The sequence below is a fragment of the Nansenia antarctica genome (genome assembly GCF_963989245.1).
Source record: "Nansenia antarctica genome assembly, chromosome: 9".
Taxonomy (NCBI): Eukaryota; Metazoa; Chordata; class Actinopteri; order Argentiniformes; family Microstomatidae; genus Nansenia; species Nansenia antarctica.
In genome coordinates, this window is record NC_137679.1 from 2,645,210 (window position 1) to 2,657,038 (window position 11,829).

General features: G+C 56.4%; 1 protein-coding gene across 1 annotated transcript in view; it reads right to left on the reverse strand.

Moving 5' to 3' along the window:
- The window catches only part of pik3c2a (phosphatidylinositol-4-phosphate 3-kinase, catalytic subunit type 2 alpha), a gene marked incomplete at its 5' end in the record, with an annotated part of 73,770 nt that extends 63,010 nt beyond the window's left edge, over positions 1-10,760 (reverse strand). The window contains one exon of the mRNA XM_080539144.1: positions 9,397-10,760. Within this exon, the coding sequence (XP_080395270.1) occupies positions 9,397-10,760 (1,364 nt within the window). The remainder of the gene's footprint in view (positions 1-9,396) is intronic.
- Between the last annotated feature and the right edge of the window lie 1,069 nt (positions 10,761-11,829).

The window sequence follows — 11,829 nt, forward strand, 5'->3', positions numbered from 1 at the left end:
CATAATACAATGCCATCAACTCTGCGTCTAGTAGGGCTGTAGGCATGGGCCAATGTGTGATTTGGGTGCAAAAATTGCAAAATCACTAATAAAAATGTGTTATAATTACATTTTTCACTGTGCTCCTAAATTTCTTTGTGTGCCCCTAACATTTTTCATTTAGGAGCACATGTGCTCCTAGTGAAAAAGGTTAGCGTAGAGCCCTGCTTAGTAATCATCTTCTCAGAAGGTAACAAAGAATAATCCAAAAGGGTTCCCAAACGATAACCAACCACTCCCAATGAGTGTTCCCTAGCATTGGCTGCTTTCCCATGAACCCTTTCAGATGTTGTATTTGATTGTGACATGAATAAACAGTTCTAACTTTAACTTTACTCTACAAAACTCCATTATCACTTGAAGGTGAAGTTGGGAATGAAAAAATGAAAAGAGGTTGAAGGAGGAGGGTTTATGGGTGACCTTTGACTAGGGCTGGGTTCAAAAAATCGATTTCCCGATTCTGAATCGATCTTCATTAAATGAGCGATTATCGATTCATAAATCCCGAGATCGATCTTTCTTTTTTTTTTATTATAATTTTTTGCTTGCAGCTTCAACCCGCAACGAGATCTCGTGGCCAGATCTCGCGCTACAAGAATGTATCATATCTCACGCAACGTGAGGTCTCAACACTAAAATCTAAAAACATGGCGATGGCAGGGACACTCAAGTCACCACCAGGCTTAAAGTCAGATGTCTGGGTGCATTTTGGATTTCAAAAATGTGACTATAGAGATGAGCTGGACAAAAGCAAAGTCATATGTAAATAAAAAGTACATTCATGTAACTGCTTTGGAGTCAATTCATTGATATGTTTAACAATGCTACATGTTATAGGGTTCCTTGAACCATTTATAGCATTAGTTCGGAGAATCTCTTTCATATTCAAGCAAAAAATTTATATTGTAACTAGATCGAATCGGAATCGAATCGAATCGAATCGAATCGGGAGCTGTGAATCGGAATCGAATCGTTTTGGGAAATCAGTGGCGATACCCAGCCCTACCTTTGACCCTGTTTGACCATGACTAATGTCTCAGTCATTATCAGGCAGGACTTTGTTCCAAATCAGATTAGACGATTAGATTATTCTCTGGAATATTAGCCTATATGAATCCCACAAATTGGAAAATCCCTAATTTGGGTACGATTAATTAGCTTATTTCACTATATTTCTGTGGCCTGGGGTGGTCCAGTGGTCTAGCACCGCGGTCTGCAGTGCACACACATGCCCATGTCAGCAGCATGGGTTCAAATCCGGCCCATGCCCTGCTGACATGCCCTCTCTCTCTCCCTTCTTCTCCTTACTTTCCTGTCTATCTTCACTGTATCTGTCTAATAAAAAATTACAAATATGAGTGGGACTGCCCCACTCAGAAAAAAGAATCTATTTCACTATATTTCTACCAAATAATGATGCGGGAATGCTTATGTCATGTGTTTCTAACTACAGAAACCATTTCAAAACAATCTTGAGATGCTGGGTTGTCTTGACTTTGGTTGATTTGACATGGAATTAATTAGCCTAGCTATAGTATTACTGGTGTTCTTGCTATACAAAAAAAACTAAAACATTTGGTTCACACTTAAGAACCTTGTCTCACGCGGTGTGTAAATTATCAGTCTTCTGTGGGGGAAAATGTGACTGGCAGACAGTACGACAATACTTCTGGGCTGGGGTATTATGGTTATTAAGTTATAGCCTAGCATTTGTCTTCTATCTTCTTTTACTGTGTTTCAAGGAACTCAAGGTTATAAAGGGGTCAAGGTTATATGGGGGAAAAGGGAACTTTATCTAGACTTTAGCACAGACGCGATACAGCACGGACACTATCTCTCTCTCTCTCTCTCTCTCTCTCTCTCTCTCTCTCTCTCTCTCTCTCTCTCTCTCTCCACTACGCACGCTACGTCAAGTCACGTACACACCGAACACGCCTTCCCATAACAAACCCGCCGCCGGGCGTGTATAAGAACACTACAATCCTTTTTCTTTGCGGCGGTTATTGTCCTGTTCCAACACGGAGCCGTACAATGAGACAGGAAGTAGGCTAGGTGCTTTCTGGGAAACACACACTCCCTCACAGGACGCTGAGCTCACAGCTTAGTCTTTCATTCTTCAGGGTATCCGCGGTGTCTTGAAAAGTTGATCAATCAATTTGGGGAAAAAAATCAAGACCCTTAATAAGTATTAAAAAGTCTCATCGTGATTTTGTTGGTATTTTTCTGAATTAGACTCTGTCCAAAGAGTTTGAGTCCTAAATTATTTTAGTAAAAGTTCGTGAATTTATTAGTTTTATTAAAAAACTATTCGGAAATTCTGTTGTATGATAGTGGTCTAGTCTATTGCAAACTAAAACTGTTAAGGTAAAGGTGTCACTGATGTAAACGGTTACAGCTTGAAGTGGCGGTGAGGTCTGGAAAAATATTGACAAGGTCTTTAAAAAGTCTTAGAAAGGTATTGAAATGAACCTCAAGATTCCTGTATATACCCTGAGTAGGTAACATAGACACGGCTGTTCTAGTGTCAACTGTCACTTAGATCCAACTGTCACTTTAAAATTAACCTCAAGATTCCTGTATATACCCTGTTCTTTCTATCCTGAGAGAAACTCACTTTTGCAGTGATATGGAAGACGTTTGGTACATCAGGTTATGGTAGGCTAGATACTGTGTGAAGAACACTGCCTTGTGGGTCTCACGTCCCTTCAGCTCAAACCCTCTGACGATGTTTCCAACAGATGTTGGGTTTGTTTTCGGGGAGTAAATGGTAAATGGACTGCACTTATATAGTCGCCTTAATCCAAAGCGCTTTACAACGGCCTCTCATTCACCCATTCACACACACATTCATTCACACACCAATGGCGAGGTAGGCAAGCTACCATGCAAGGCGCCGGCCGGCCCGCTCACTGGGAGCAATTTGGGGTTCAGTGTCTTGCCCTAGGACACTTCCGACATGTGGCCAGCCGGGGCTCGAACCGCCGATCTGCCGACCTTGCGATCATTAGACGGCGGCTCTACCTCCTGAGACACAGGATGGATGCATGGATGGATGCATGGAGGGAGTATGGATGCAAGTGGCATTTGGTGGCACATGCCAACGATCCAGTCCCCAAAATGATCAATGAATTTATCATGAGAACCATATTCAGTGTAGAGAATCCTTCATCTTCAAAAGGACATTATTTAACAAAAGTTTAAAAAGGTTACGTGAGATGAGGTTCATCCTTGACACGGCCTGGGAAGAAAAGGACTAGATTTGGCGAGTTAGCAACATGCTAAAACTCCAAAAGGATGTTCTGACAATGCTGGTAAGTAAGATGTGGGATTTATCGTGCTAGCATCATGTCCTAGCTGAGCCTGGTTCTGCTGGTACCCCCATCATGTTTTGCCTGAGTTTAAATGACATCATCATCGACAGCGCAAGGCTGTTACGGCGCAAGGTGTTATGGCTGCCTGTTTTAGGCTTTGCTGTGGTTGCAGTACATGTATTAGCTGTTGTGGATGCTAAGGAGCCATAAGCCGTCGGAGACTGAAGACCGATCTCTTCAGGCTACACCTTAACTGCTCCTCCTGAGATATCTACTACCCCCCAGCACTGTGTCTCCTGAGACATCTACTACCCCCCAGCACTGTGTCTCCTGAGACATCTACTACCCCCCAGCACTGTGTCTCCTGAGACATCTACTACCCCCCAGCACTGTGTCTCCTGAGACATCTACTACCCCCCAGCACTGTGTCTCCTGAGACATCTACTACCCCCCAGCACTGCGTCTCCTGAGACATCTACTACCCCCCAGCACTGTGTCTCCTGAGACATCTACTACCCCCCAGCACTGTCCCTCCTGAGACATCTACTACCCCCCAGCACTGTGTCTCCTGAGACATCTACTACCCCCCAGCACTGTGTCTCCTGAGACATCTACTACCCCCCAGCACTGTGTCTCCTGAGACACCTACTACCCCCCAGCACTGTGTCTCCTGAGACATCTACTACCCCCCAGCACTGTGTCTCCTGAGACACCCGCTTTTCCCCTCTACTGTGTCCCCTAAAACTTCTACTGCCCCCCTCGTACTGTTTCTCTGTTTCTCCAGTGTCTATATTAAAAAAATATGTGTTTTTTTTTCCTTCTATCACGGAGACTGCCAATGGCCCCTGGCCTGAGCTAGATTACTCTTCCTGCTACGACTGGTGGACTGATGATTCACTTGCTTAGTCAAATGTATCGACATGTGGCCAGCCGGGGCTCGAACCGCCGATCTGCCAACCTTGCGATCATTAGACGGAGACTCTACGCCGCCCCAGCCATAAGCTCTCAGTTTTTTCCCCTCAGCCGTCCGTCTAGTAAACGACTCAGGTGTCCACCTGTCCCCCCCCCCTCCCTCCTCTCTGAGTAGGTCCCCCCTCCCCTCCCTCCTCTCTGAGTAGGTCCCCCCTCCCCTCCCTCCTCTCTGAGTAGGTCCCCCCCCCCTCCCTCCTCTCTGAGTAGGTCCCCTCCCCCCCTCCCTCCTCTCTGAGTAGGTCCCCCCCCCCTCCCTCCTCTCTGAGTAGGTCCCCTCCCCCCTCCCTCCTCTCTGAGTAGGTCCCTCCCCCTCCCTCCCTCCTCTCTGAGTAGGTCCCCCCCTCCCTCCTCTCTGAGTAGATCCCTCCCCTCCCTCCTCTCTGAGTAGGTCCCCCCCCTCCCTCCTCTCTGAGTAGGTCCCCCCCCCCTCCCTCCTCTCTGAGTAGGTCCCCCCCCCTCCCTCCTCTCTGAGTAGATCCCCTCCCCCCTCCCTCCTCTCTGAGTAGGTCCCCCCCCCTCCCTCCTCTCTGAGTAGGTCCCCCCCCCCTCCCTCCTCTCTGAGTAGGTCCTCCCCCCCTCCCTCCTCTCTGAGTAGGTCCCCCCCCCTCCCTCCTCTCTGAGTAGGTCCCTCCCCCCCCCCCTCCTCTCTGAGTAGGTCCCCCATCCCTCCTCTCTGAGTAGGTCCCCCTCCCCTCCCTCCTCTCTGAGTAGGTCCCCCCTCCCCCCTCCCTCCTCTCTGAGTAGGTCCCTCCCCCCTCCCTCCTCTCTGAGTAGGTCCCTCCCCCCCTCCCTCCTCTCTGAGTAGGTCCCTCCCCCCCCCCTCCTCTCTGAGTAGGTCCCCCCCCCCCTCCCTCCTCTCTGAGTAGGTCCCCCCCCCTCCCTCCTCTCTGAGTAGGTCCCTCCCCCCTCCCTCCTCTCTGAGTAGGTCCCCCCTCCCTCCCTCCTCTCTGAGTAGGTCCCCCCTCCCTCCCTCCTCTCTGAGTAGGTCCCTCCCCCCCTCCTCTCTGAGTAGGTCCCCTCCCCCTCCCTCCTCTCTGAGTAGGTCCCCCCTCCCTCCCTCCTCTCTGAGTAGGTCCCCCCCCCCCCTCCTCTCTGAGTAGGTCCCCCCTCCCCCCCTCCTCTCTGGGTAGGTCCCCCCCCCCCTCCCTCCTCTCTGAGTAGGTCCCCCCTCCCCCCCTCCTCTCTGAGTAGGTCCCCCCCCCCTCCCTCCTCTCTGAGTAGGTCCCCCCTCCCTCCCTCCTCTCTGAGTAGGTCCCCCCTCCCTCCCTCCTCTCTGAGTAGGTCCCCCCCCCCTCCCTCCTCTCTGAGTAGGTCCCCCCTCCCTCCTCTCTGAGTAGGTCCCTCCCCCTCCCTCCTCTCTGAGTAGATCCCTCCCCCCCTCCCTCCTCTCTGAGTAGGTCCCTCCTCCCCCCCCCTCCTCTCTGAGTAGGTCCCCCCCCCCTCCCTCCTCTCTGAGTAGGTCCCTCCCCCCCTCCCTCCTCTCTGAGTAGGTCCCTCCCCCCCTCCCTCTCTGAGTAGGTCCCTCCTCCCCCTCCCTCCTCTCTGAGTAGGTCCCCCTCCCTCCTCTCTGAGTAGGTCCCCCTCCCTCCTCTCTGAGTAGGTCCCCCTCCCCTCCCTCCTCTCTGAGTAGGTCCCTCCTCCCCCTCCCTCCTCTCTGAGTAGGTCCCTCCCCCTCCCTCCTCTCTGAGTAGGTCCCCCTCCCCTCCCTCCTCTCTGAGTAGGTCCCCCCTCCCCCCTCCCTCCTCTCTGAGTAGGTCCTCCCCCCCCTCCCTCCTCTCTGAGTAGGTCCCCCCTCCCCCCCTCCTCTCTGAGTAGGTCCCCCCCCTCCCTCCTCTCTGAGTAGGTCCCCCCCCCCCCCTCCTCTCTGAGTAGGTCCCCCCCCCCCTCCTCTCTGAGTAGGTCCCCCCTCCCCTCCCTCCTCTCTGAGTAGGTCCTCCCCCCCCTCCCTCCTCTCTGAGTAGGTCCCCCCCTCCCCTCCCTCCTCTCTGAGTAGGTCCCTCCCCCCCTCCCTCCTCTCTGAGTAGGTCCCCCCCTCCCCTCCCTCCTCTCTGAGTAGGTCCTCCCCCCCCTCCCTCCTCTCTGAGTAGGTCCCCCCCTCCCCTCCCTCCTCTCTGAGTAGGTCCCTCCCCCCCTCCCTCCTCTCTGAGTAGGTCCCCCCCTCCCCTCCCTCCTCTCTGAGTAGGTCCTCCCCCCCCTCCCTCCTCTCTGAGTAGGTCCCCCCCCCTCCCTCCTCTCTGAGTAGGTCCCTCCCCCTCCCTCCTCTCTGAGTAGGTCCCCCCCCCTCCCTCCTCTCTGAGTAGGTCCCTCCCCTCCCCCCTCCTCTCTGAGTAGGTCCCCCCTCCCTCCCTCCTCTCTGAGTAGGTCCCTCCCTCCCTCCTCTCTGAGTAGGTCCTCCCCCCCCCCCTCCTCTCTGAGTAGGTCCCCCCCCCTCCCTCCTCTCTGAGTAGGTCCCCCCCCCCTCCCTCCTCTCTGAGTAGGTCCCTCCTCCCTCCCTCCTCTCTGAGTAGGTCCCTCCCCCCTCCCTCCTCTCTGAGTAGGTCCCTCCCCCCTCCCTCCTCTCTGAGTAGGTCCCTCCCCCCTCCCTCCTCTCTGAGTAGGTCCCCCCTCCCTCCTCTCTGAGTAGGTCCCTCCCCCCCTCCCTCCTCTCTGAGTAGGTCCCCCCTCCCTCCTCTCTGAGTAGATCCCCCCCCCCTCCCTCCTCTCTGAGTAGATCCCCCCTCCCTCCCTCCTCTCTGAGTAGGTCCCCCCTCCCCCCCTCCTCTCTGAGTAGGTCCCTCCCCCCCTCCCTCCTCTCTGAGTAGGTCCCCCCCCCTCCCTCCTCTCTGAGTAGGTCCCTCCCCCCTCCCTCCTCTCTGAGTAGGTCCCTCCCCCCTCCCTCCTCTCTGAGTAGGTCCCCCCTCCCTCCCTCCTCTCTGAGTAGGTCCCCCCCCCTCCCTCCTCTCTGAGTAGGTCCTCCCCCCCCCCTCCCTCCTCTCTGAGTAGGTCCCCTCCCCCCTCCCTCCTCTCTGAGTAGGTCCCCCCTCCCTCCCTCCTCTCTGAGTAGGTCCCCCCCCCCCCCTCCCTCCTCTCTGAGTAGGTCCCCCTCCCTCCCTCCTCTCTGAGTAGGTCCCCCCCCCTCCCTCCTCTCTGAGTAGGTCCCCCCCCCTCCCTCCTCTCTGAGTAGATCCCCCCCCCCTCCCTCCTCTCTGAGTAGGTCCCCCCCCCTCCCTCCTCTCTGAGTAGGTCCCTCCCCCCCTCCCTCCTCTCTGAGTAGGTCCCCCTCCCTCCCTCCTCTCTGAGTAGGTCCCTCCCCCCCTCCCTCCTCTCTGAGTAGGTCCCCCCCCCCCCCCTCCTCTCTGAGTAGGTCCCCCCCCTCCCTCCTCTCTGAGTAGATCCCTCCCCCCCTCCCTCCTCTCTGAGTAGGTCCCCCCTCCCTCCCTCCTCTCTGAGTAGGTCCCCCCTCCCTCCTCTCTGAGTAGATCCCCCCCCCCCCCCTCCTCTCTGAGTAGATCCCCCCCCCCTCCCTCCTCTCTGAGTAGATCCCCCCCCCCCCCCTCCTCTCTGAGTAGATCCCTCCCCCCCTCCCTCCTCTCTGAGTAGGTCCCCCCTCCCTCCCTCCTCTCTGAGTAGGTCCCCCCCCTCCCTCCCTCCTCTCTGAGTAGATCCCTCCCCCCCTCCCTCCTCTCTGAGTAGGTCCCCCCTCCCTCCCTCCTCTCTGAGTAGGTCCCCCCTCCCTCCTCTCTGAGTAGATCCCCCCCCCCCCCCTCCTCTCTGAGTAGGTCCCCCCCCCCCCTCCCTCCTCTCTGAGTAGGTCCCCCCCCCTCCCTCCTCTCTGAGTAGGTCCTCCCCCCTCCCTCCTCTCTGAGTAGGTCCCCCCCCCTCCCTCCTCTCTGAGTAGGTCCTCCCCCCTCCCTCCTCTCTGAGTAGGTCCCCCTCCCTCCCTCCTCTCTGAGTAGGTCCCCCCCCCTCCCTCCTCTCTGAGTAGGTCCTCCCCCCTCCCTCCTCTCTGAGTAGGTCCCCCTCCCCTCCCTCCTCTCTGAGTAGGTCCCTCCCCCCCCTCCCTCCTCTCTGAGTAGGTCCCCCTCCCCCTCCCTCCTCTCTGAGTAGGTCCCTCCCCCCCTCCCTCCTCTCTGAGTAGGTCCCCTCCCCTCCCTCCTCTCTGAGTAGGTCCCTCCCCCTCCCTCCTCTCTGAGTAGGTCCCTCCCTCCCCTCCCTCCTCTCTGAGTAGGTCCCCCCCCCCTCCCTCCTCTCTGAGTAGGTCCCTCCCCCCCCCCTCCTCTCTGAGTAGGTCCCCCCCTCCCCCCCTCCTCTCTGAGTAGGTCCCTCCCCCCTCCCTCCTCTCTGAGTAGGTCCCCCCCCCCCTCCCTCCTCTCTGAGTAGGTCCCCCCCTCCCCCCCTCCTCTCTGAGTAGGTCCCCCCCTCCCCCCCTCCTCTCTGAGTAGATCCCCCCCCCTCCCTCCTCTCTGAGTAGGTCCCCCCTCCCCTCCCTCCTCTCTGAGTAGGTCCCCCCTCCCCTCCCTCCTCTCTGAGTAGGTCCTCCCCCCCTCCCTCCTCTCTGAGTAGGTCCCCCCTCCCCCCTCCTCTCTGAGTAGGTCCCTCCCCCCCCTCCCTCCTCTCTGAGTAGATCCCCCCTCCCCCCCCTCTCTGAGTAGGTCCCCCCTCCCTCCTCTCTGAGTAGGTCCCCCCTCCCTCCTCTCTGAGTAGGTCCCCCCTCCTCCCTCCTCTCTGAGTAGGTCCCCCCCCCCTCCCTCCTCTCTGAGTAGGTCCCTCCCCCTCCCTCCCTCCTCTCTGAGTAGGTCCCTCCCCCTCCCTCCTCTCTGGGTAGGGTTTGCTCCGGACTGAACCCCTTGAACCCCTTGCCCGCCGTTGCGCTATATTGTTATTATTCCCATTGGACTGATTTGTCTGTTGTTCACTGTTCTGTCCTGTTTGCACTTGTCTTGTATATCTGTGAAGGAATAGAACTAGCTAAATATAACTAGCTAAATACAACTAGCACGCACACTCCAATGCCACAACAAGTTCCTACTATGTGTTTCAACATAAACGGCAACATTTTTTTATCTGAATCTGAATGTGAAAGCCACGGTGTGACTGTGAACGTACCTGACTGTTAGTCTTGTGCTGCGCGGTGGTGGAGGTCCCGGGAAGGGTGGAGGTCCCAGGGAGGGTGAGGGACTGACTCCTGGTGACCGCCGCGCCCGCCGAGGCCCGTCGAGCCTGAGGACGAGCCCCCGCTTGTTCCCCTTTCACCTCCACAGGGGGAGGGGGACTGCTACCGCTACTGCCACTCGCACCCGCACCCGCCTCCGTCTCGTCGAGCAGCACCGCGTCCCAGGGGTCCCCCCCCGCTGGCCCCCCCCCGACCACCGTCACAGTGCCCCCGGGCCCCCCCCCCCCACCCGCCGCAGTCGCCGCCGAGGGCCCCCCCCCCTCCTCGCTCTCCGCTTCTTTCCGCTTGTTGAGCGGGTCGAGATCCAGCCACTCGAAGCGGCTGAAGCCGGGGGGAGGATCCGTAGTAGTAGCGGCGGGGGGGGGCGGGGGGGGGTTGGGCGCCAGGGAGACCGGAGAGCTGGCCGCCCCCGGCACAGAGTCTAGCTCCAGGCTGGCCGACCGTCCGTTCTTCAAGTATTCCGAGGTGCTGGCGATCTTGTCGAAGAGCCTGGCCATCTCGGGGGCCATGATGACCGGGGGCTGCTGGATGGGGGGGAAGGCCATGAAGGAGGGCTGCTGGGTGGGGGCGGAGAGACTCATGAAGGGAGGCAGCATCCCCCCCGAGGAGGAGAAGCCGTTCTGGAACGAGCAGGCAGGCTGCTGCTTCTGGAAGGGCGCGGAGGGGAACATGGGGCCCTGCGGGTGGGTGGGGGTGGACGACGCGCTGGAGCCTGAAGGCGTCCACTGGCCGCCCTGGAAGGGGCCGTGGTGCCCACCCCCCCCCGGGTAGGAGGGGCTACAGGCGTGGCCCCCCGGGTAGGAGGCGCTGAGGTTGAAACCGAGCAGCGAGGAGGGGCGGGACAGCAGCACCCCGCCCCCGTAGCTGTCGTCCAAGAGGAGCTTCTCCAGCTCCTCGTTGGTGAGCTTGTCCACGTCGATGTCCTGGAACTTGTCCCTCTCCGCACTCCCCCTCTTCTTGAATTCCGACTCCGGGAAAAAGATGAGGTCCTTCTCTGGTCTGCTGCTGTTGCTGCTGCTGGAGGTAGTGGGCCTGGGAGCCGCGGAGGAGGAGGTGGGGGGAGGTTTGGTGGAAGTGTTGGAAGACGAGGAGGAGGAGAGGGAGGAGGAGAGGGAGGAGGAGGAGGAGGACAACAAGGTTGCTGTTGTCGGAAGGGTGTGCCTCTTCTCCCGTTGCAGTTTGGCTAGGGCGTCCGTCTCCATGCGGAGGGCCTCCTCCTTACCCACAACCCCCTTGGGCTGGGGGATGTCTCGCTTGAACCCATTACCGCTGGATATCTGGGCCATGGTCGTCAGCTGGAGGGTGCCATGTACGTCAGGCCGGTCAAGGTCTGCTCAGGTGTCGACAGGTGAGACAGGTGAACTACTTCAAACACCTGGGGGAGAAATACAGAGACGTATGAAAGGTCAAAGGTCAGTGTGAAAGGTCACTACTACACAGACATCAGCAGATCAGGCTACATTCTAAATGGAACATAAACAAACTGACTGGATGAAAACCACTGTTCTCCAACACTGTCAAAGTGTCAGAGGAAGCTGCTCTGTCTCAAGTGGGAGCTGTCTCTTGTTTCTCTGTCAAGAGAAAAACAAAAACCGAAGAAAGGAATAGACACACTCGCACATGCAGGTAGCAGTTTTCCTTTAGTTGGACCAGAGTTTTCCTTTAGTTTGACCAGAGCAATGGCAGGGAAAAAAAGTAGGCCTATACCTGACACACTGGCATAATTAACACTACTTAAAACATAGGCCTGTCTGCGTCTTAATTTTGCCATTTAGCAGACGCTTTTAATCCAAAGCGATTTACAATTACGAATTACAGGGACATTCCCCCTGGAGTAACTGAGGGCTAAGTGCCTTACTCAAGGGCACACTAGTGGTGGTGGTGGTGGTTTCAGGCGGGATTTGAACTCACAACCTTCCGATCACAAAGTCCAACTCACTATCCACTAGACCACCAGACCACTACCCCTACATCTTAAAAACACACTTGACTTTTTGTGGGCTTGTCGTCGGGAGAAAAATGAAATAACTAAATCTATTCGAGTACTGCTGCCTCCGAAATTCATGACACCACCACCACCACCCCCCCCCCCCACTTAGGCCTACACAATGCCCTGTCAGGGTACATGAGTCCATATAAAGGCCTGTAAAAGTGTAGTGTCCCTGGTTAGCACACGGCCTGTCACATGGCTTGAGCTGTGGCAGCACATGGTTAGTTATAACACAGCACCTAGGCCGCCTCTTCTCCTACTCAGGGTTCCTACAAGTTTCAACAAGTCCAATTTAAGACCTTTTTAGACCCTTTTTTAAGACCTTTTTGGATGGAATTTTAGACCTATTCGCGACACCATGTGAT